Source organism: Hemitrygon akajei, chromosome 18 (genome assembly GCF_048418815.1).
Source record: "Hemitrygon akajei chromosome 18, sHemAka1.3, whole genome shotgun sequence".
NCBI lineage: Eukaryota > Metazoa > Chordata > Chondrichthyes > Myliobatiformes > Dasyatidae > Hemitrygon > Hemitrygon akajei.
The window spans coordinates 56,718,479-56,743,864 of NC_133141.1; the positions used below are offsets into that span (position 1 = coordinate 56,718,479).

Here is a 25,386-nt window from a genome sequence, read left to right on the forward strand (position 1 = left end):
AAAAAATATGATATGCATCTAAATCACTATCTCAAAAAGCATTAATAATAGCTTTTTAATAAGAGCAAGGAGGTATTCCTCCATACAAAACAGTTTCAGTTCATGAATATTTGGGATACCTTGCACAAATGGCCCTCTTCAGGTCATACCACAGCATCTCCATTGTCTGTCGGATTATTGTCTTGTTGCAACATCGAACTTCTATTAAGCTTCAGGTGACAGACTGCTACCCTGATATTTTTTGTAAAATGTCTTGACACAATTTTGAACTCATTGTTCCCTCAACGATTGCAAGCTGCCAAGGCCCTGAGGTAGCAAAGCAGCCCCAAACCATGATGCTCCTTCCACCAAGCTTCACAGTTGGGATGAAGTTTTGGTGTTGGTCTGCAGTGCCCTTTTTCCTCCAAGCATTGTGGTGTTCATTTCTAACAAAAGGTTCAACTTTTGTCTCATCTGTCCACAGAACATTGTCCCAGAGCCACCAAATGCTCTTCATATGACCAGAATGACTCTTCAATTCCAGAATGATTTTTGTGAACCCCCTTTGAATTCTCTCCAGTTTCAGCACATCCTTTCTAAGATAAGGAACCCAAATCTGCTCACAATACTCCAAGTGAGGCCTCACCAGTGCTTTTTAAGTCTCAACATTACATCCTTCCTTTCATATTCGTATTCATCAGCTTCATATTATGTGATTTTATAAACTTAATTAAGGTGACACATCAACTCTTTTGTTCCAGGGAAGTGTCTCTCAAGAATCTTTCCTTATTTCTCGAGCCCTCCACAGATGTCCTAGTGTAAATGGTGGTTGTGGATGGCACAGAATTCATTACTTTCACAACCATTACTGTTTCAGTAACGTTGTCAAGGAATAAGCTATTAACTCTTGTTATGATAATGAAGAGAAGAGTACAGAGACACGTGGTGTTCATCTGCTTGGAACAGCAACTAACCAAACGTTTGAGTACGTTAGCTGGATGAAGAGCTAGCTTGTTCTCCTGCAGAAGGATGGACTCCCTTTCCAAGTCCTGTGGAAAAGAACAAAGAGATTAGTACTCTCACCAGAGGCCATTCTTACCACTCTAGTTTGGTGGCTCTGGAGGGGAATACCTGTGCTTACTGTAGAGTGAACGTTCTACAATCGCTAAAGCATGAGATAAAAAAATGCAGGAGTGCTGGAGATGTGAAGGAGTGAGTCTTACTTAATGTGGCAGCTGGATGGGAGCCAGACAACAACAGCTGGAGGAAGATTGAAAATCTGACTGAATGGTGCCACAACAACATCTCACTCAATGTCAGCAAGACCGAGGAGCTGATTATTGACTTCAGGAGGAGGAAACCATAGGTCCATGAGCCAGCCCTCATCAGGGTATCAGAGGTGGAGAAGGGTCAGCAACATTAAATTCCTTGGTAATAGAGCATTGACCAACGACCAATCAGGACATCAGAAATTTGCAAGGAGGGGATTTCAGTCAGGTCCACTGTCTGAGCAGAAAAAGGCAGTTGCAAGCTGGCTGCGGCAGCGCAATAGAGCATTGACCGGTGACCAATACGCAATTAAAGAAAAGTAGGGACAAGTGCAGTGGCGATCATCTGAGTAGACAGACTCAGTGGTGATTACAACTACAACTGCAAGAAGTGCATCCAGCTGCAGCTTCTAACAATCCGTGTTAAGGAGTTGGAGCTGGAACTGAATGATCTCTGGATCATGCTGGATGCTGAAAAGGTGAGAGGACATATGAGAGTAACTCCATATAGAGGAGACTGGGTGACAGAAAGGGGAAAGGGGTTAAGGAGCTAGTGCAGAGTACTCCTGTGGCTATCACCCTCAACAACAAGTTTATCATTGGTATTGACATAACAGAGGAAAGTCGCAGTGGTCAGGTCTATGACTCTAAGCCTGCCTCTGTCATACAGCAATGTTGTTTTTTTTTGGAGCTGTGGTTTCCTTCGTGATGTCCTTCCATGAACACCATTCTCGTTCAGGGTATTTCTTATGGTCAATACACGAACAGAGATATTTGCAATTTCTAGAGATTTCTGCAGTTCTTTTGCTGTTATCCTTGGGTTCTTTGTCACTTCCTTCAGCATTGCATGTTATGCTCTTGGTGTGATCTTTGCAAGATGCCCACTCCTTGGGAAAGTAGCAATAGTACTGAGTTTCCTCCATTTGGAGGCAATTTCTCTTGCTGTGAACACTCAGGTCTTTAGAAATGGTTTTGTAGCCTTTTCTAGCTTCATGCATCTCTACAGTTCTTCGGTCCTCAAGTTGTTTTGATTTAGGCATGGTGCACTTAAACAGATCTTTCTTGTGAAAAGCAGGCTCTGTCAATAACCTGACCTTGTGTATCTTTTTTATAGGGCAGGGCACCTCTACACCCACACCTCCAATCTCCTCTCATTGGTTGGAGCACCTAACTCCAAATAGCTTTAGTAGAAGGCATTACCCCAAAGGTTCACCTACTCTTTTGAACCGAGACTGATTGCTTAAATGGTGTGCTCAGTATTGACGAGAGGATGTATAATTGTTGATGCATTTGTGTTTGTCTTTTATTGTGACTAAGGTGAAGATCAGACCACATTTTGAGTATTTAATGCAGAAAACTAGGTAATTTCAAAGGGATCACAAACTTTTTCTTCCAACTGTATGTATGTGTTTTAAAAACAAAAAATAGAAATGCAAAGAGAGAACAAAAAGTAGCAAGGAAGTTCCATTCAGAAATCTGATGGTGGAGAAGACGTGTGTCTTTAGGATCCTGTACCTTTTCCTTGATAGTAACAATGAAAAGAGGGCATGTCCTGGGTAGGGGGTTCCTTAATGATGGTTTCCACGTTTTTGAGGCATTGCCTTTTGAAGGTGTTATCAATGCTGTGGAGGCTATTGCCCATGATGGACCTGGCTGAGTTTACAACTTTCTACAGCCTTTTCTGATCCTGTGTAGTGGCTCCTCCATATGAGATGGTGATGCAACCAGTTGGAATGCTCTCCACATTACATCTGTAGAAATTTGCGAGTGTCTTTGGTGGCATGCCAAGTCTCCTGAAACTCTTAATGAAATATAGGCACTATTGTGCTTTCTTTATAATTGCATCAATATTTTGGGCCGAGGATAGATCTTTAGAGATTTTATCACCCAGGAACTTGAAACTGCTCACCTTTTTCGCTGCAGATCCCTCTATGAAGACTGGTGCATGTTCCCTCGACTTTCCCTTCCTGAAGTCCACAGTCAGTTCCTTGTCTTACTGATGTTGAGTGCAAGGTTGTTGTTGCGACACCACTCAACCAGCTGACCTGTCTCGCTCCTGTATGCCTCCTCATTACCATCTGAAATTCTGCGAACAACAGTTGTGTCATTGGCAAATTTATAAATGGCGTCTAAGTTGTGCCTAGCCACATAGTTCTGGATGTAGAGAGAAGAGCATTGGGCTGAGCACACATCCTTGAGGTGCGCCAGTGTTGATTATCAGTGAGGATGAGGAGATGTTTCCTATCTGCTCTGATTCTGGTCTCCCAGTGAGGAAGTCAAGGATCCAGTTGCAGAGGGAGGTAGAGGCCCAGGTTTTGGAGCTTGTTGATTAGAATTGAGGGTATGATTGTGTTGAAGGAAGGGCTAATAGCTACGAACTGCTTCAGCTTACCTGACTGCACCTTTAGGGCTCTGCTTATTGCCCTGTTCAGGGAATCATGTCATTTCTAAGCCGGATAGTTTATTAAAGTGGTTTGCTTTACCTAATAATGGGTTCTTAAATAAACGTCAATTGAAATGCATTCTGCTAGGGCAGTGTCAACTTTGAGGCCAATATCTAAAGTTTCCTTTGATTTATTAGAATTTTTCCTCCAAAATGATTGAATTAGGCTAAATTACAATGATGATATTCAAAGAAAGCTGCTGATGGTATATTTACTAACTGCAGAATTTGAACATTGTTTAATTTTCTGTAAATTAGAAAGCACCATGGTTGAATCCTGGTCTCAACTCTTTTTTTTGACAACAGCCCAAATCTTCAATCATTATATTGAAAATCCAGTTCAAAAAAAACGAAGTTAAGCCTGTTATTCCTGACTCAGTACTTCATTGTCAGTGTTATCCCTTCTATGGGAATGCTCTTGGAATGGGTTGTGTGTGCATAGGTGCATTGTTAATGCTAGGATAATCCAAATTTATGTTTTGCTATTTCTAGAGCAGGTATGGTTATATATAAAATTCAAATCTAAAATGCTGGGAATGCTCATGCAAGAAGAGAATTAATAATGCAGCTGAAAGCCCCTTTGTCAGAAGTGGGAAGGGGAGAAAAGTCTGTTGCATTTTGTGGAGGGTGGGGAAGGGGAGAATGTCTCTGAAGAGGGTAAAAGTGGTGTAACCATGCAGCAAGCATTATCTGGTCAGAGTGAATGGGCTGTTTCATCTAGAAACACCTACAAAATGCCGCTCAGGAAGAATCTATAGAAAGGAGTCATCACTTTACCTTTTCCACTATTACCTCCCAGCTTCTCACTTCGTCAGGCCCCCCACCCACCTGGCTTCACCTAACACCTTTTAGCTTGTACTGCTTCCCCCACCTCTTGACCTTCTTACAGCTTCTTCCACACTTCCTTTCCAGTCCTGATGAAGGGTTTGTGCCTGAAATGTAAACTGTTTATTCCTTTGCATAGCTGCTTCCTGAGTTCCTCTAGTATTTTGTATGTTTCTCTGGATTTTCAGCATGAGCAGAATCTGTGTTTTTCATTTAGAAAGATTGTTTACACCCCTGGGTGGTGGGAAGGAAAGAGATGAAAGGACAGATGTTGCATTGTCTGCTTCTTCGACAGAGTGCTGTTAGAGGCAATAGACAACTGGACCAAGGAGTTGCAAAAGCAATGATGCATGTGAAACATTGAAAGGGGAGGAGAGGGGAAGATGCGTCTGGAATATCTTTGAAGATGACAGAAATTAAGGATAATGGTCTGTTGAATGAGTCCTGTTGGAAATTGGGTGAGAGCGGAGGCAAGGGAAATGATAACTTGATTTCTCTGTATCTGCTGTGGTCTAAGATATTGGCTCAGCTTATTTTTTTTTTTACCACCTTTTCTATCCCTGGAAGTATATTACATGCTTCCATTTGCTCAATGACTGGCTAACCTAGCTCTCAATATTTGGAGTTTTGCTTTTGAAGAAAATTTTATAGTTGAGGCTAAAATTCACTAACTTTTACTTTGAAACTATGCCTTGTACTAATTGAATTTTCCAGCAGCTGTTTCAGTCTGCAGAATTTCCAAAGGAGCACAAGTCATGCGACTAAACCAGGACCATTTTGCAATATTGGTGAATATTGCTGTTCTGTATTGGGCCCCCGTTGATAATAATATTTTCAGTGTTCCTGCTGAGAAAAATGAAGACTTGCATATTCACTGGAAGATATTTACAGTTTATAACTCCAATTTGCTGAACATCTGAATTTCGAGAAGCTCATGAAACAAACAATTTGTATTGTATAACATGACGCTGTAATTCTTGATGTTTCGTCTATTCAGTCCAGGAACTTGTGGAAACAGTAGTATTTATATCAGAAACATTATCCAAAACAATAAGATGGCAAATGAGCTTTTAGTTGCTTTTAGTGTTGATTGTGAAATGAATGTTAGCACAGATTACAAAATACGCCATTGACTTCCATTTGAATCGTTGAAGCTAGCAGGCCTAAAGCTTTGCATTTCTAATAATGTAGAAATCTCAAATCATTGCTATTAGTTGTTCAAGCTACCAACTGATACAAACTGTTACTTCTAGATTTATTCAAAATAACTTGCTTTAGAGTTCAGTTCAAGGTCATGAATTTGTGCTCACTAGTGAGCTTAGTAGTACTTTGAACTAGACTTGTTGAATTGTTATTTTGTGGAGGACTTTGTTGTATTAAGTATATTCTGCCATTGTGTTGGAAGTTATGAATAGTATGGTAATCTATTATTTTTTTTCTGAGGTACACTCATTAGGAAATTTAGTGTAAAGGACAAGCTAGTCATTAGGTATATACAGTATGTTTATATTAAGCAAGGATCAATTAGTTTTATGCAAATACAATACTATATTTTTAATAATTGCCTTTACAATTTTTATTTTTGCTAGATAAAAGTCGTGAAGTTCTCTTATATGTGGACAATCAACAATTTTAGTTTTTGCCGGGAGGAAATGGGAGAAGTTATCAAGAGTTCAACTTTCTCCTCTGGAGCAAATGATAAATTGAAATGGTAAGTGTGGGACTCAGCAATATCTTTCATTTACATGCAGGGGTTCAAACAAGTAATTGCTTAAGAGTACTTTAGCAAAAGACAAAATTTTAAGTGCTTGAATTGCATAGTGACATTGATTTACTTTGTCATCAGCTAAATTTGGGATTAATATTTCTCTAGAGTCAGAAATACCATTCTAAGGCCATTCTCAGTCCTTAATTTAAAGAAAATTGTGCAAGTTCAGGTGCACTGCTTAACCCATATTTGATAAACTTGTTTGAACCCTTGTGCATAGTGTTCTAGCAACCCTGTCATATCTTAAAACTCTAAAAGTAAATTAATATTTTTGTTGTATTAGAATTAGAATTCAGATCAGATGAGCAACAAGTTGGCTCAGTTGACTGGTTTGTAAATATCTGCAAGCTACTTTTTGCTATCTTTTGGCTTCAAGCTGTCCACACAGTGCTTTGTGTTAATTAACTGGGATGCAACATTGAATGTGAGTGTTAAAGCATTGGTATTTTCCCCTTGTAATGTGCTAAAATGTTGCCCATCTATAAAGGCCTCTAATGAGAAGTTTTCGGATGAAATATTAATTGGAATTCAGCTGTCTAATTGTAAGAGCATGTGAAATGGTTGGCAGGTCCTCTTATTTAAATTAAACATCTGAAATATCCAAGAGATGGCAGATGTCTTAAGTTCTGTAAATATTCCATTTATTTTTCTTTCCAAATGTCAGTTTAAGTACAAAGGGTCTCTGGGAAACTTAATTTTCTTTCCCTCTTCTTGCTCTTTGCTCAGTTTTGAGATTTGCAGAAGCAGTTATTCATTGCTTTCCCCACTCCAGAATTCTAGATTCAAGATTAAAGTATATTTATTATCAGTGTATAAATTATACAATCTTGAGATTTGCTTGCTCGTAGATAGCCACAAAGCAAGAAATCCAAAATAACCCAATTTAAAGAAAAAAAATAAAAATAAAAGACCACACTCGATGAGCAAGATTGCTTCTAGATTGGCTACGGGTCTTTATTTTCTCCTGGGATGTGGTACTATAAGGAAAGCTAGCATAAATTCTACTAGAACCATTGTAGTCCTTGTGAAGGACTCCCACAGCATTATTTAGTAAGAAATCTGAAGTTTTGACTCAGCAACAATGAAAAGACAGTAATGTAACTTTAAAATTAGTTTATTATGTGAATTGGCAAGAGGTAGGGGAACTGAAATGCACTGCTGCTCTTGCACGTCTAGGTGTTGGTGATAGTGGTGAATATAGGTAATTTGATGCCGTCCATCTTGCAATTCATTGCAACTTGCTTCTCTATTAACAGTACCTCAAATCTGGTATCAGCAGCAAGCTGGCTAATCTTGCCACGTAGTGTACATTCGTATGCAATCATTTGCATAAATAATGAACAGAGGTCCCAACATTGTCCCTGGGTCACATTCCCATTCAGATATGTCCATACATGGCCTCCTCTACTGCCATGATGAAACCAAACTCAGGTTGGAGGAGCAACACCTCATATACCGTCTGGGTAGTCTCCAGCCCCTTGGTATGAACATCGAATTCTCCAACTTCCGGTAATTCCCTCCCTCTCACCATCCCACTTTCACTCTGCCTCCTCTTCTAGCTGCCTATCACCTCTCTCATGATTTTGTCGTCTCCTTCTACTACCCATAGTGCTTTCCCCTTACATTCCTCCTTCACCTCAACGCCTATCCCCTCCATGCTTCCCCTCCCCCACCCCTTGATCTTTCCTCTGATTGGTTTTTCACCTGGCACCTTCCACCCTCCCCCCACCTTCTTTATAGGGCCCCTGCCCCCTCCTCCTTCAGTCCTGACGAAGGGTCTCAGCCCAACGTTTCAATGGATGCTGCCCGATTTGCTGACTTCATCCAGCTTTTGTACATGTTGATTTGACCACAGCATCTGCAGTACACTTTGTGTTTATTGTCCCTGGGTTACCCCACTAGTCACAGACTTACAGCTGGAGATCAACTTTCAACCATCACTCTCGACTTCTTATCATTTACAGAATTTGCTCAACGCCTTGCTAGCTTCTTCTGGATCCCATATGACCTATGCCATCCATGCAGGACTTTGTCAAAGCCTTACTGAAGTCTATATAGCCAACATCCATGGCCTTATTTTCATCTGTTCCCTGGTTTACCTCTTCAAAAAAAAAAAAAAAAAAAAATTCCAGAAGATTTGTCAGCTATGACATCCCATTCACAAAGCATGCTGACCTTGATCGGATGTTAACTATCCAAGTGATGGTAGATTTTGTCCCTCAGAATTTCTTCCAGTAACCTCCCTACAATTGAAGTCAGGTTCACCAGCCTATAGTTTTCTGACCTGTCCTTGCTACCCTTGAACAATGTAACAATATTAGCCACCCTGGAGTCTTCTGGAACAATGACTTTTGCACATGTAATACCCTGATTAAGATTTTAACACTTATGCTGTGAGGTATTTTTATTTTAGCAGTTTTCTGTAAACGCAGTGTGTCCTGTCAGTAAGCTTCATAGACTATTGTTTTGGCTTTGGCTTAAGATGAGGAGCATTTGCTATGGAACATTAGAGAGATCTGGGTGGGATCAGATTCTGAAGCACAGTAGTCGTGTTTTTGGACCTTTTGTTAGGAGGTGTGGGGAAGAGCACAAGAGAAGATGGTGGTAGAATCCCACCTGAAGGGAAGTCCCTATTTTAAGAAGTGCTTTGTGCAGATGAAGGGCTCAAAGGAGGAAGTGCCAATACTCTTGAGAGAGCCAGTTTGTTCAAGAAGGTCTTCGAGGGAAGTTGGAGCTGTGGTGGTGTCCTTCACACAATGTGGGTTTGGTGTGTGAGTACAGCATTACACCTGACTACTCCAGAAATGAGCTCCAACATTCATGTGCATATTAGACTGGTTTAACTGTAATGGGTCTTTTTCTTTTTCTGTAACTGTTGAAGTTGAAAATTTTTTAAAATACTGTATATTTCCTTTTGTAATTTTATTCTGGTGTATGATCTGTGAATTTTCTGGTGAATGATAATTTTGCATGGAGCAGTATTTGCACAGCATTCACTATAATCACTGTTCCTTAATCGAAACATCCCACCTTTCCTGTTTGGTTGAACCCCAAATCATACCAACCTGAGTTGTATACTGCTTATGAAAGGTGGCATTCTCACTGCTGAGTCACATGGTTGTTGGCAGAGTTTGCTAACGAGCCAGGTTTGTACACAAGCCTGATGAGAGGGTTACACACAGAACTGTAGTAATTTTATGTATCACACTATACTGCTGTCACAAAAAAAAATCAGACATATGTGAGTGATGACAAACCTGATTCAGATATGGGTCTCTATTGTGGACTGAGAGTTGGAAGGGGCAGGGAGAGTGGAATCCTAGTTGGGAAAAGGGAGAGAGAATGGGAAGCACTCGAGCAACATTCTGTAATGATCAATAAACCAATTGTTTGGCATCAAATGACTTTGTCTGGTGTCTCAGGACTGGGTGTGTCTGCACCCACGCCAACATTCACTCTGTCATTGCTTTTCTGCCACCTGTCCCACAGTCTTTCGCACCTTTCCACCCTCGCCATTCCCAACATTATTTCCTTCTGCTGGATTTACAAACTCGCTCTCCACTAGACATTAGCAAATATACTGTGCAAAAAAAGTCTTAGGCACCTGATATATATGTGCCCAAGACTTTTGCACAGGATTGTATAACGAGTAAAAGGGAGAAGACGAGAGTGGTTTTTGGACCACTGGAAAATGAGCTGGAGGGGTAGTAATGGAGAATAAAGAAATGGCGGAGGAACTTGACAAGTATTTTGCGTCAGTCTTTACTGTGGAAGACGCAAGCAGAATGCCAGGAATGCAAGAGTATCGGGGGGCAGAAGTGACGGTTGTTACTATTACTTAGTGGAAGGTGTTTGAGAAGCTGAAGAGCCTGAAGGTAGGTAAAAAGCCAGATGGACTACACCCCAGGGTTCTGAAAGAGGTAACTGAAGAAATTGTGGAGGCATTAGTAATGATACTTCAAGAATCACTAGATTCTGGAGTGGTTCTTGAGGACAGGGAACATTGCAAATGTCACTCCACTGTTCAAGAAAGGAGGGAGGCAGAAGAAAGGATCTTGCAGGACAGTTAGCCAGACTTAAGTGGTTGGGAAGATGTTGGAGTCTGTTATTAGGATGAGGTTTTGAGGTACTTGGAGGCACATAAAATAAGTCAAAGTTAGCATTGTTTTCTAAAGGGGAAATATTGCCTGACCAATCTTTTGGAATTAGTGAGGAAATGACAGGCAGGAAAGACAAAGGAGAGTCAGTGGATTTTGTTTATTTGGATTTTCATAAGAATTTTGACAAGATGCTGCACATAGGAAAAGCGCTAGCATGCATAGTTCCTGAGGATTGGAGAATGGCTAATGTTATCCCACTTTTTAAGAAAGGAGGAAGGGAGAAAACGGAGAACTATCGTCCTGTCAGCCTAACATCAGTAGTGGGGAAGATGCTAGAGTCCATTATTAAAGCTGAAATAGTGGCATATCTAGATAGCAGTGATAGGATTGGGCCGAGCCAGCATGGATTTACCAAGGGCAAATCATGCTTGACTAATCTATTGGAGTTTTTCGAGGATGTAACCAGGAAGTTAGACAAGGGAGATCCAGTGGATGTAGTGTACCTCAATTTTCAGAAGGCATTTGATAAGGTCCCACATAGGAGATTGGTGGGTAAAATCAGAGCTCATGGCATTGGGGGGAAGATAATGACATGGATAGAAAACTGGTTGGCAGATAGAAAGCAAAGGGTAATGGTGAATGGGTGTTTCTCGGAATGGCAGATGGTGACTAGTGGGGTGCCACAAGGCTCGGTATTGGGACCACAGCTGTTTACGATTTACATCAACGATTTAGATGAAGGCATTGAGAATAACATCAGCAAGTTTGCTGATGATACCAAGCTGGGTGGCAGTGTGACATGTGATGAGGATGTTAGGAGAATTCAGGGTGACTTGGATAGGCTGAGTGAGTGGGCAGATACTTGGCAGGTGACGTTTAATGTGAATAAGTGTGAGGTTATCCACTTTGGGAGTAAGAACAGGAAGGCAGATTATTATCTGAACGGTGTAAAGTTAGGTAAGGGAGAAATACAAAGAGATCTAGGAGTTCTCATTCATCAGTCACTGAAGGTGAATGAGCAAGTGCAGCAGGCAGTGAAGAAGGCTAATGGAATGTTGGCCTTTATTACAAAGGGAATTGAGTACAAGAGCAAGGAAATCCTTTTGCATTTGTACAGGGCCCTGGTGAGACCACACCTGGAGTATTGTGTACAGTTTTGGTCTCCAGGGTTAAAGAAGGACATCCTGGCTATAGAAGTGCAGCGTAGATTCATGAGGTTAATTCCTGGGATGTCCGGACTGTCTTACGCAGAGAGGTTAGAGAGACTGGGCTTGTACATGCTGGAATTAAGGAGATTGAGAGGGGATCTGATTGCAACATATAAGATTATTAAGGGATTGGACAAGATAGAGGCAGGAAATATGTTCCAGATGCTGGGAGAGTCCAGTACCAGAGGGCATGGTTTGAGAATAAGGGGTAGGTCATTTAGGAAAGAGTTAAGGAAAAACTTCTTCTCCCAGAGAGTTGTGAGGGTCTGGAATGCACTGCCTCAGAAGGCAGTGGAGGCCAATTCTCTGGATGCTTTCAAGAAGGAGCTAGATAGGTATCTTATGGAAGGGGAATCAAGGGATATGGGGACAAGGCAGGAACTGGGTATTGATAGTATATGATCAGCCATGATCTCAGAATGGCGGTGCAGGTTCGAAGGGCTGAATGGTCTACTTCTGCGCCTGTTGTCTATTGTCATAGAAGATTGGCTGACTCGCAGGAGGCAAGAGTGGGAATAAAAGGGACCTTTTCTGATTGGTTGCTGGAGACTAGTGGTGTGCAGCAGGGTCTGTGTTGGCAACGCTTCCTTTCACATTGTATGTCAATAATTTGGATGAAAGAGTTGATGGCTTTGTGGCCAAGTTTGCAGATGATACGAAGATAGGTGAATGGGCAGGTAGTGTTGAGGAATGGGCAAAGAAGTGGCAGATGGAATATAATGTAGGAAAGTGCATGGTCATGCACTTTGGTAGAAGGAATAAAGTTATGTACTATTTTGTAAATGGGGAGAAAATTCAAAAATCAAAGGTGCAGAGGAACTTGAGAGTCCTCATTCAGGGTTCTCTAAAGGTAAACTTGCAGGTTGAGTTGGTGGCGACGAAGGCAAATGCAATGTTAGCATTGATTTCAAGTGTATTAGAACACAAAAGCAAGGGTATAATGCTGAGGCTTTATAAGGCAATGGTCAGATCACACCTGGAGTATTGTGAGCAGTTTTCAATTGTACCGTAGTACCATTTAATATCAGAGAATGTTTGCAATATACAACCTGAAATTCTTGGTCTTCGCAGACATCCATGAAAATACAGGAGTTCAGAGTTTAGAAGAATGTGGGGGTGGGGGGGTGGAGTCTCATTGCACCCTATTGAATATTGAAAGTTCGGGATAAAGTGAATGTTGAGAGGATGTTTCTTATAGTGGGGAAGTCTAGGACCAGAGGGCACAGTCCTTGGAATTGAGGCATGTTCATTTAGAACAGAGGTGAGGAAAAAATTCTTTAGCCAGAGTGTGGTGAATCTGTGGCATTCATTACTCCAGATGGCTATGCAGGCTAAGTCAATGGGTATATTTAAAGTGGAGGTTGATGGGTTCTTGGTTAGTCAGGTTGTTAAAGGTTATGAGGAGAAGGCAGGAGAATGTGGTTGAGAGGGATAATAAATCGGCCATGATAGGATGGCAAAGCAGACTCGATGAGCTGAGTGACCTAATTCTGCTCGTGTGCCTTATGGTCTAATATTATCCTTGGTAAACACAGAAGACAAGTAGACATTAAAAATCTCAGCCATCTCCTGAGGCTCTACACAATATTAATCAAAAAATTACTTTTATGTTGAGATATTTGAGAATCGGGGATGCAGTTATCCAGACAAGTGGGGAACTGTTGCATTTCTGACTTCCATATTGAAAGTTATATGTGCAAAAATTGGGCAGGCTTTAAGGATCCTGGAGGTGAGACACTGCAGGAAAGCCAGACATTGTATGCTGATGTAGCTATAGTACTTGTAACTGACCCAGTTAGATTTGCTGAGTTATCATTCTCGTTACAGATAATGGATCATTAGGCAGTGCTAATGTCATTGACAACACATGGTTAAACTCAATGTTTGGAAATACTTAATGGAAGTATTTCATTTGAGATGCCCAGATCATCAAATAGTTAATAAATTGGTGAATAACCTAGACACTTCTGAAACATTAAATTCTTTTAAGATCAATTAGTTAGATTTATATTGCCTGTTCAGCATATTGGACGTAGTTTAAATGTGAGGAAATAGGAGGGGTTATTTTGATGTAAAGACAGATGGTTTCAAGAGGAAGATTAGTAATTTGTCAAAATATCCTTATCACAGCTTTGAGTTTGATTATTTGTTTGAAACTTTATTTACAATTTTGAGAATTTTTGAAGTTGATGAAACCTTGAAGTATGATGTTAAAAAGCTGAAGTAACTTCATTCTTTATGTCATAGAAACAATGTTAGGAGATGAAAAAGGATCCACTGCTTTCCTGGCATATATAACAAATAAACTCTTCTTGGGCTTCAAGCCGGGTGCACGTTTTGATTATAATTGACGTTTCGGTGATAAACTGCCATCTTCCTTAGGGCTGATGCCTGGGCACGTCTAGTAGGTTGGTATTTATACCCCCCCCCCGGTAGTCTGTCAGTCCATCCCTCCTGATTGGGTTGTCCTCGTCCCAATCAAATTTCTACTCTCCCACCTTGTTTATAAGTGAATTCCAGTTCTTACAGAGCGAGACGTTCTTCTTTGTTAAAATTATTTTCCTCTAGTTTTATTTCAATGGCTTCCTTTACCAGGGAGTCCCCAAAGCCATTGCCGCAACACAGTAGTTTTGTGATGTCTAAGTCAGTCCTATGACCACATCTTCGTAGTGTGGCCTCGTGGACTCCAGGCACTCCATGGTTTAATAAGGGTACCATTGACCGTTTAGAACACACCCTTACTCTGACATACTTCCTCTATAAGGGGAACTACTGTGAATAAGCTGATGGAGTGGCCTTGTTGCCGGCTATTGCTAATTTCTACATGAAGGATTTTGAGGAGAGAGCTCTGAGTTCATTGCCCTTACGCCCCAAATGCTTCTTCAGATACGTCAGTGACACCTTAGTAGGGTGGCCTCATGGACTCCAGGCACTCGCAACAGTTCCACAGCCATCTGAACAGCATAGATCCAAACATTCAATTTGCGATGGAGATGGAGAAGAGTGGTTGCCTCCCTTTCCTGGACATTTTAATACGATGGAAACCCAATAGTAGCCTTGGACATGATGTCTATTGGAAACCCACTCACATGGACTTGTACCACAACAATTACAGCCACCATCACACCTCCCAATGTAGAGTGGTTCTTTCTAATTTGATTAACCGTGCAGAAACTATTTTGGACCTGGATAATCTCCTAAGGACGATACGTATGACGTTCCTACAGAATGGATACAGGTAAAGGAAATCAATCCTGCCCTTAAAAGGGCTGACAGAAAAGCTTAGAAACCTAACAACATAGAGGAACCCATTGCTACTGCCGGTCTTCCCCATATTTCCACAGGTTTTTGGAAGGATCACCAGGATCCTGAAGAAATACTGGATTAATACCATCCACATACCCATAAGAAAGCTCAAGTCACAGCTAATGCAGGTCAAAGCTGACCTGGGACTCAGAACGGCTGGCGTTTACAGGATTCCCTGTGAATCTGGAGCAGTGTACATCGGCCAGATGGGCTGCATGGTGCATCAAAGAGCACAGGAGTTGTATCTGTTTGGAGTTGCTTGGAGAGGTCGACGGTAGCAGAACATTGTGTTCCCAGTGGCCGTAAGGATTGGTTTCGGCACAAAACTACTGTGCTGTGCCAGTGGCTTTTGGGACCGCATGGTAAAGGAAGCCATTGAAATAAAACTAGAGGAAAAGAATTTTAACAAAGACGAAGGTCTTACTCTAAGAAAGAACTGGAATTCGATTGTAAACAAGGTTGGACAGTGGAATCCTGATTGGATGAGTACTAACCAATTAGGAGGGCCGGACTGTGGGGGTATAAATACCACTGGAGACCCAGGCATCATCCCTGAAGACAATGGTAGAGTTTGTCATTGAAACGCAAGTTATAATTGATACCTGTACCCGGCTTGTAGCCCGAGGAAAGTTTATCCAGCATTAGGAGATGTTACTTATTGTGAGTGTACATTTTACTTTAAAATGAAAATAATGTGCATTGATTTGCCAACCTGTCATTTATCTTTGTGATATATAACAGTATAAAGAATATCAGCCAAGTTACTGAACTTACCAAGTATCTATGGGTGAAATGCAAGTTTAATACATATGGAGTATACCTAATTTGTAAAATGTTGTAAACTTTACTATTTCTCTGAAAATGATGGAATTTAGTTTAAACCGCAGCTGTTTTTAAACATTGCAAAAATTTACAGTATATTAAGCATGGATATTGACAGTAAGATTTTCATTAATTTTCCTCATGGGAATCAAACAGCTGGTTCAGATAGTACTGTAAAATGTGCATTAAAACCTATGTTCTACCTCATCAATCTGATTCAGAAAACATAGTGTAACAGCACGTTGTGATTTCAACAATTTTAACCTCTTCACATGAAACAAGAGTTTGTTTTTTCAATGTTTATATTTCTGTTTTAGTGAAAAGTGGAAATAGGGTAAAGAACCACCTTTATTTATTATACATTCCTGGAAGATAACTTTTTGTCTTTGGGTAACCTGATAGACAGGAAACTTCTCTAATGAGAATCTGCATTGACTTCTTGTTTTCTGTTCTTCTTTCACATTAGTTTTCAAACAACCTTTTCTATGTTCTGTCCTTCATTTACAGTCTGCTTATATAAAATATTCTTGGGAATTGAACTTCTTGTCTGCGTTGTGGAATATATAGTAAATTTATAATTTTATTAATTACCCATTTGCAAAGAAAATAATGTTATTGCACCTTAAAACCTCAGAATAAACTATCAAAGCCCACATTTCTGTAAATACAGGATGGTGTGCTCTTAATATTTTTTTGTCCTGTCCTCTATCTTGAGTAGTGAAAATATCAAATGAGATAAATTAATTGATATGTCTTCTTTCTCTTACCAGTTTTTAAGAATAGTGGTTTATGGTTTTGAACATCAAAATAGCTGGAAATCACCTAAAGGACATTGATCATTCCACGAGCAAATTCTTTCAGTAAAACTGGTTCAAGCTGGCAAAGTCTGTTATTGAGCAGACTGCAGCATTATTGGAAGTGTTTCAGGGACCTGCTGAGGTACCAAAAGCAGAAGTCTATAGATGCTGAAAATCTGAAATTAGAAAAGTTTAGGCTCGAGGTGTTTTGTAGTTCAGACAGCATCTGTGAAGAGAAGAGAGCAGCAAAGTTAATATTTCACATTGATGACAGTTCATTAGAAGATTTGATGAGGTATATCTGAGGAAGCAGTAGATGGTTTAGTTTTTAACTTTTGACTATTCATTTGAAGATAATACTTTGGAAAAAGGTATTCGGCACTGGGTGTTGAATTGTATTGTGGCTGAAAGATTGAATTTTGGTGTATCCATTCCAATGGCACAATTCTGTTTTTCATACACTCTTGCGCGTTGTTAGATTGTGTTCAAAGGGGGAGGGAGAGTGTTATCTTTCCATTTTCTAGTTGGATATTTAGACCAATTGTGATACGTCCTTACTATTATAACCTTGGCCACTTACAGGTTTGTTTGTGTGCTTAGGGTAGTAGGAGATGATGGGGTTTTTAAAAGCAGCAAATTCAATTTAACCCTCCCATGTAAGTTTTTAAATGGAGATGGAGTGACAAATTTATTTACCGAAAACTTATTGGTTATTGAGTCTCCATTTTAAGTCTAACGTTTACAAACTGGGGTTCCCAGGCCTTAGGATTCTGCCATAAAATAGACTTTTTCATCCTTTTTTATTTGAGTATATGAATAGAATACTTTTGTTGAAAATGTTTCAATGTGGCAATGCTCTTGTATTTCAATATAATAGGTTTATGAAATAGGTATATTTTATACCATAGTGTGATAATTTTGTGTACTCAGTTATGACTGCAACGAACAGATCAAATATTGCCAATTTTGTATTACTTGGTATGTATGAGTTCAAATAGTAATTGAATAACTATTTTGCAGCAAATTTTCATAATTTGGATAGAGTATTTTGCGTGGACTTGGCAATGGCTACAGGGAATTAATTTAGTGTTGTGGATTTCTCTCTTTTTAAAAAAAAAAGTGTAGATTTCAGTTGGAAAAGGTGCAAAATCCAGTGAGAAGAAAGAATAGAATAAATATGAATTGTACATTTTGCTCATTGTTTTAAATTTGCACCACAGATTATATCATGGCTTGCATTTATAGTTATAAAGAATTATGAAGATCATCTGCAATTTAATTTTATTTTTAAAAAATTCAGCTCATGCAATGTGAATTCTGGTTGATGTTGAGGTCATTTAGTCTAGACATTATCTTTACTTCCTCATCTTGTCTGTCAACATGTTTTCTCATTTTTTTTAAAGTTCCCAAGTGACAAAAAAGATAGTTCAGCTAAATATGTTTATGTGGGTTCTTAGCATTCTCAGCAGTTCAGTTTCCTGTAACTTTTACTTGCATGCTTATCAATTACCTAATTTTCTTCTAGTCCCTCCTCACCCCCCCTCCCACCGCACTAGGTGCTTGTCCAGCAATTTTTCAGTAAAATTATAATGGAATGGAGTGTTGTGCTTTTATAGAGCAGGGGAAATAACTTCTTACCAGTTATACATTTTAAGTTATGATTTTTTTTGCCTTAATCCATCATCAGCATCAGGCCTGGTGCTGTCCGAAGCATCCACCTTCCATGCTTTCTGTCTGCTACGTACAAAAGAGAGAAAGTACAATGAAATGAATATGCACAGAGGCTATTACCTTTAGTCTGAAGTGCATTAAATAGCTAAACTTTTTAAGCTTTTGCTGATAATTAACAGATTGGAGGTCCAGGTGCATGAGTATTATTTCTGTGCAATTTAGGACCAAACTGTCATCATCCTTTCACCCATCACTAACGTTGAGAAAGAGGTTGTGAAATATCTCCTTGAACTCCTACAAGCACTGTAATACTCATACTGCCTTTGGCCATAAAGTTCTGACATTTCAACCAGGTGTGAGTGAAGGAACAGTGGCATACTTCCAGGCCAGGATGCCAGTTAGAGAGGTGGTGTTCTTCATGTGCTGCAGGTTTGAGAGGTGCTTTTTGAAGAAGCACCTGGTTCACACTGCATTAGTGGTGCTGGTGATGAGGGAAATAAAGGTACAAGGTGGTGAAAGGAGAGTGTATCAAGCAGGTTGCTTTGTCTGGATGGTTTTAGTTTCTTGCTTGGTGCTTAGCCTACACTTATTCAAAGTTGATGGAGAATATTCTATAATATCTGTAACATTCCCTGTAGATTGTGGAAATGTTCTGAGCAGATTAAGTCATGGATTTACCAGAGCACGTCATACCTTTTGAGCTGCTTCATGTAGCTTTGATATTTCTAATCACAAAATAGATGGACCATGCTGATTTCCATGATGAAAATATTGTGTATTATGGTTAAACATAGTGGAGACTGTTAGTCTGCATACTATTCTTTCTGTGTCGTGAATGTGTCACTTAGCAATTACTGGCTAGACTACAGAGTCTCTCTCTCCCCCCCTCTCTCCCCCCTCCCCCCCCCCCCCCCCCCGACTCCGGTTCAGTCCCTTCCCACTTAACTCTGTCACATCTCACATGCTCTTGATATTTTCAAGGATTTCAAGTTCCCTGGCCCCCATCATATTTTTACTATGGATGTCCAGTCTCTATACACCTCCATCCCCCACCAGGAAGGTTTCAAAGCTCTCCATTTCTTTCTGGACACCGGACCCAACCAGTTCCCCTCCGCCTAGCGGAACTTGCCCTCACTCTTAAGTAATTTCTCCTTTGGGTTCTCCCACTTCCTTCAAACAAAAGGGGTAGCCATGGGCACTCACATGGGTCCCAGCTATGCCTGCCTATTTGTAGGCTATTTGGAACAGTCTATGTACCCAAGCCTACACTGGTGACCGTCCCACACCTTTCCTACACTGCAGTGTTGACTGCATTGGTGCTGCTTCCTGCATCCATGCTGAACTCGTCGATTTCATCCACTTTACCTCCAACTTCCACCCGACCCTCAAATTCACCTGGTCCATTTCCAACAGTTCCCTTCCCTTTCTTGATCTTTCTGTCTCTTATCTCCAGAGACAGCTTATCCACCAATGTCTATTGTAACCAATGGACTGTCACAGCTACCTGGACAATACTTCGTCCCACCCTGCTACTTGTAAAAACGCCATCTCCCTCTCTCAATTCCTTCGTCTCTGCCGCATCTGCTCTCCCTTGTCCAATTGTCCCTCCCCACTGATCTCCCCCCGGCACTTGTTCTTGCAAGTGGAACAAGTGCTTCACCTGCCCCTACACCTCTTTCCTCACCACCATTCAGGACCCCAAATGTTAAAAGGCCTGAACACGTTAGATATGGCAAAGTTATTTCCCATGGAAGGGAATCTAGGACAAGAGGGCATGACTGCAGCCTTGAAGGACGTCCATTTAGAACAGAGATGCAGAGAAATTACTTTAGTCCGAGGGGGGTAAACTGTGGAATTTGTTGCCACAAGTGACTGTGGAGGCCAATTCATTGGGTGCATTTAAGGCAGAGATAGATAGGTTCATGATTAGCCAGGGCATCAAAGGGTAATGGGAGAAGGCATGGGAGTTGAGATGACTGGAAGGATTGGATCAGCCATGATTAGATGTTGGAGCAGACTCCAAGGGTTAAATGGCCTACTTCTGTTCCTATGTCTTATGGTCTAAACAGTCCTTCCAGGTGAGGTGACACTTCACCTGTGAGTCTATTGGGGTCGTATACTGTGTCCGGTGCTCCCGGTGTGGCCTCCTGTATATCAGCAAGATCTGATGTAGATTGGGAGACTGCTTCGCCGAGCATCTACGCTCTGTCCACCAGAGCAAACGTGATCTCCCAGTGGCCACTGATCTTAATTCCACATCCCATTCCCATTCCAATATGTCCATCCATGGCCTCCTCCACTGTCAGGATAAGGCTGGTTGGAGAAACAACACCTTGCATTCCATTTGGGTAGCCTCTAACCTGATGGCATGAACATTGACTTCACAAGTTTCCAGTAATGCTTCCACCTACCTTCTCTTCACCAGTTCCCATCCCCTTTCCCTCTCTCATCTCATCTCATCACCTCCCTCTGGTGCTCCTCCAACCCTTTCTTCTTTCTTCCATGGCCTTCTGTCTCTTTCACCGATCAATTTCCTGGCTCTTTGCTTCATCCCTCCCCCTCCAAGTTTCATATGTAGCTTGGTGTTTCTCTCTCCCCTCCTACCACCTTTCAAATCTAATCCTCAGCATTTTTTTCTCCAGTCTTGCTGAAGGGTTTTGGTCTGAAATGTCAACTGTACTTTTTTCCATAGATGCTGCCTAGCCTACTGAGTTCCTCCAGCATTTTGTGTGTCTTGCTACAAGGTTTGTTGTATGTAGTTATTATCAGAAGTGTTGTGAATGGAGCTGAATGGTACAATCATTTGTGGACGTACCCACATTGAATCCTATGATGTCATCGAATAAACAACCAAAAGTAGCTGGCATGAAATGTGTTGTCCAGTTTGACCAGTTTTATGCTACTTTGAAGCAGGAGATTATTAATTCAGCTGATGCTTGTTAAAGTGACCTCCAGTGATGCAATTCAAATAAAAACATTCACCAGTTTTTATGAAGGTCTATGGAGCTGAAATGATGTCAGTGTCTCTCTTTGCAGATGCTGCCCAACCTACTGAGAGAGGTTTTCTGTTGTTGTTTCAGATTTCCAACATGGACAGTTTTTTTTGATTGATGGAACATTGTTCCATGAGGCAGTGTTTTAATGCAAGGCAGTTGAAGGTTAAAGTGAGCCTGTAGTATAAGTATTCACTTTCTATTTGTATGAAACCTGACAGAGGAAAGTGTAAATTGACCTAAATATACTCAGATTTAACATTAACTATTAAAAGAATTTTTAACTGTTCTAATCAACATTTTAATTTCAATGAAACTGTTCTACAACTATACTATGATTGGTATATCTTTGAGAATATTAACTGTATTCCATAATTGATTTAAAGTAATAATTGATCTAAACACTTTTAGATGTTAGTGAAATTAACAAAGTATGCATATTCTTAACTTACTGTATCTATTTAAGTACTCATACTTTCTACTAATTTCAAATCACCATAGTTAAGGTTACCAGAGGCACAGAGGTCAGTTTTGTGAGTAGCCTGTTTTCATGGCATTAAAGTGCTTGCAGTTTTTTTAATTTAAAGTTTGCGTCTGGCAAACATTTTTTTCTTTGAATTCACTCATTCAGCTTTTCATGTACAACTAATATAGCATTTAAACACAGCAGAATCTGCTTTATGACAGTGAACTGGAACAGTGTCAAGGAAAAATTGTAGTGGTTGGCATTAGGAGCAAAATTATATTTAGAATTTAGACATAGTGTCAGGTCCAAATTAGATAAAAATCTTCTCAAAGGAAGAATTGGCATGCTTCTTAGTCATCAGAGCTGAAAAGCAACTTGCCTCATCCAAAAGTTCCACATCTCCAAGTGCTGCACAATAATTGCAGGGGAAAATGGTAAGTGTGACAAGTTCATTTCAAAAATATTGTACAAGTTGAGAAGAGAAGCAAACTGGAGGTATTTAATATGAGCTTAGCATTTGTTGACCTGTCTTGTTTTAGTAACCTCACGGGGGGATAGTTGCAGTGTTACAGCTGATTTTTAAGTGTTGCTAAAAGGTAGATCCCGGGTAATGAGCTAATGTACAAGATAGGATTGTTGGACAAAAGAGTTATTTAGACTGAGAGGGAGAGAGTGCTCATTTTTCAAGTAAGCTGTATTTTCTTACACACTAGATACAGTTACGGTGAAGGTGATGAAGAGGAAAACTGAGACAGGCCAAACCCGCATCTAAATGCTTTTCCAATTTTTTTTAGCCTGTATATGATTCATTCATTTTCTTTTTAACATATTTCATTTTTTATGTATATTTAAGGTGCCTCCGAGTGAACCCTAAAGGTTTAGATGAGGAAAGTAAAGATTACCTATCACTCTACCTGCTGCTAGTCAGCTGTCCAAAAAGTGAAGTAAGAGCAAAATTTAAATTCTCCATTCTGAACGCAAAAGGTGAAGAAACTAAGGCAATGGGTAAGTGAAGTGACAGTATCCTTCAGGTACAGGTTTAGCATTTAAATGCGGTTCTATTTATTTGTGCAAGCTGGTCTAAAGTAACAACCATTAATGACCAATGTCTCCCAGCCTTGTGTTTCCCTGGCCTTATTGGCCAGTTATTTCTTTAAAAGAAATATTTTCCAGAAGTTTTGGATTGTCTAATTATCTTTTGTTTGAGACTAGAGTCCTTGGACAAAGAAGGTTTGCCAAATCATTCTGGTCATCAGTTTAAGACAAAAGCATTACAATTAAATTTGGAATTTGCTTATTCTGATCAGACATAATTGCTTTAAATGATACCTTATCCAAGAATAGTTTCTGCGTACATTTGTTACCAATGGAAAATGTACCTCTATATAATAAACATCCTCCCCTTCTCTCATCCACCACCAAAAATAAGAAATTACTTTAAGTCATCAGTTGAATTACTACTTATTTTAGATTTACAAGAGTTATTCATTTATATGCAAGTGAAAGTACTCACTTGAGTGATGGAAGTTATAGTGCTCACAACTGCAATAAAAAGGCAAGCAGCAACACTCTATTAACCTTCACTCTGTAACAGCATAAAAATTGCTGAGCCAGGAAATGTGGCTTTAGCTGAAGGACATAGTAATGAGGGTTCCTACATAGATTTGGTCATTAGGAGAAGAAATTACCAACTGAATAATGAATTGCTACTGGCAACGTGTACTATAGCCTCATTTAACAAAACAAAAATGAAGAAAGGAGTTATCATTCTATGATGAGACTTCCAACTTCAGCTCTGATATTACAGATGTGGCTGCTGGTTTGATAGTAATTGGAGCCACACCTGAACTTTGTAAAAATCCTTTTGTCAATTACATGTCTGCAATTGTCCATGTCCAGTCAAACTGAGTGCAGTGTGTTTCAACCTTTTGGCTTCAAATGTAACAATTAGAAGGAAGGGACATTAGAGAGAAGGATTTTCATCTGTTGTAGGAAATGGGAACTAAGGCAAAAGAAACGTAGTGGGTTGCTCTTTCCAGCCTGACTATATGTATTGTACTTCCCATTTTAAATTAGATTTTTAAAAATTGGAATTAACTATTGAATTTTGAGGAGTTATTAAATTTGAATACAGTTCATCTTTTGAAGTCTTTGAGTGAGAAGTCAGATATTCAACCCATTTTGAGAACAGGAGAAATCTCTATTTTTTTTATGTACAGGGTGTACAGTTGGTTTGTGGACAGCAAAGATGGAATGACTGGTGTCATTTCAGAACACCTAATTTTGATAGGATGATTTGTTTTGTATGGCATAAGAGCCCAATAAAAGTTGCATATTTGTTCAGTGTGATTGGCAATCCTCTTATGTTATGCAGCTCTAAATTTTTAAATAGATAATCCTGGAAAAAGTATATGGTGGAACTAGAACTAAATTAAAACAGAAAAGGTGAGTTAGCACTCTAGAACGAATCAGAATGCTTCATTGAACATTAATTTATTGTTCCTCAGATACTGAAGGGCTTAATACATTTTCAACATGTTTTATTTGACTTCAATCACTCTTGTATCTGAAGGGGAGCAGTTGTCATTATAGCTTAGTTGTGCTGTCAAACTGACATTTTAGTCCACATCAAGTTTCTCAAAGTGCCATACTTGCATGAAAGTGTTAAACTACTTTCTTATTCAGATACGCAAACACGAGGAAATCTGCAGATGCTGGAAATTCAAGCAACACACACACACACCAGCATTTTGTGTGTGTTTCTTATCCAGATATTACATCTCTATATAGTGTGACTTGTGTGCATGCATAAATTGTTCATGCATTCAGCAGTCAATTTTTTTAACATACTTTTTCTGCATCTCGAATACTCTACATTTACATTTGAGGTCACTTTTTACACTTTGCAAAGTTTACATGAACTTCGTTTCTACAAAACTGCAATGCAAGTCTTAAATGCTCCTTTGAGGACTTGTGGAATAGAATTCATGGACTTTTTGCACAAAATTTTACACAATGTATGATTAATATTTTTTGAGAGAACTGAACAGCCTTTGTACTCTCCTCCAGAAATCTCAGATTTTGAAGAAAAGGAATGCTTTTTGTTACATTAGGGAGAAATATATTTAGACTGAGAAGTGGAATACTTAATGATTTGGGACATTTAGTATTGTTAAGCATCCCCAGTCCTGGCATTGGGTAGAAAGAAGCCACTGAAGTTTGCTTTTAAAGACAAACCTCAGATTTGCTTAGAAGATGTCAACCACATTTAAGTCTTTTATATCAACTATATTATTTCTGGCAATACTAATACTAAAGTATGACAAGTTTGCACTGAGGATTGTTTTGAAACTGCCTTGATTTATTTTGCATTATAATTTTCTGGTTAGTAAGTGACAATGGCTTTCTGCAACTGAGTGTGAACTTGAAATTAGATTCCAGATGCTTTGATGGCGCTCCATTTCTGATTCTTTAGCAAAGCAGTACTCATTATTTTGCTGCAGTTGACGAAGTATCTAGATTATCATTGTGAATTATTTTCCTTGCATTCATCAGTATAATTGCTTTCACTATTCCATAGATTTAATTACTAGACTAGCAGGATTGGTTTAATGTTTAATTTGTATATTTTGAGTAAGCCAGCTCAGATGTTAAATTCTTAATTGGAAGCTAAAGTTATAACATTTAACATGCTCAATTTTAAAAGATGTGGACACTAAAATTTTAAATTTGGTGTTTAT

The 25,386-nt window shown here is 39.6% G+C and overlaps 1 protein-coding gene across 8 annotated transcripts in view; it reads left to right on the forward strand.

Annotated features, from left to right (window-relative positions):
- spop (speckle type BTB/POZ protein) overlaps nucleotides 1–25,386 on the forward strand; it is a 115,361-nt gene that overhangs the window by 48,392 nt on the left and 41,583 nt on the right. For all 8 annotated transcript variants that reach the window (XM_073071708.1, XM_073071712.1, XM_073071710.1 and 5 more), the window contains 2 exons: nucleotides 6,105–6,226; nucleotides 22,500–22,651. In XM_073071708.1, coding sequence (XP_072927809.1) covers nucleotides 6,105–6,226; nucleotides 22,500–22,651 — 274 coding nt within the window. The remainder of the gene's footprint in view (nucleotides 1–6,104; nucleotides 6,227–22,499; nucleotides 22,652–25,386) is intronic.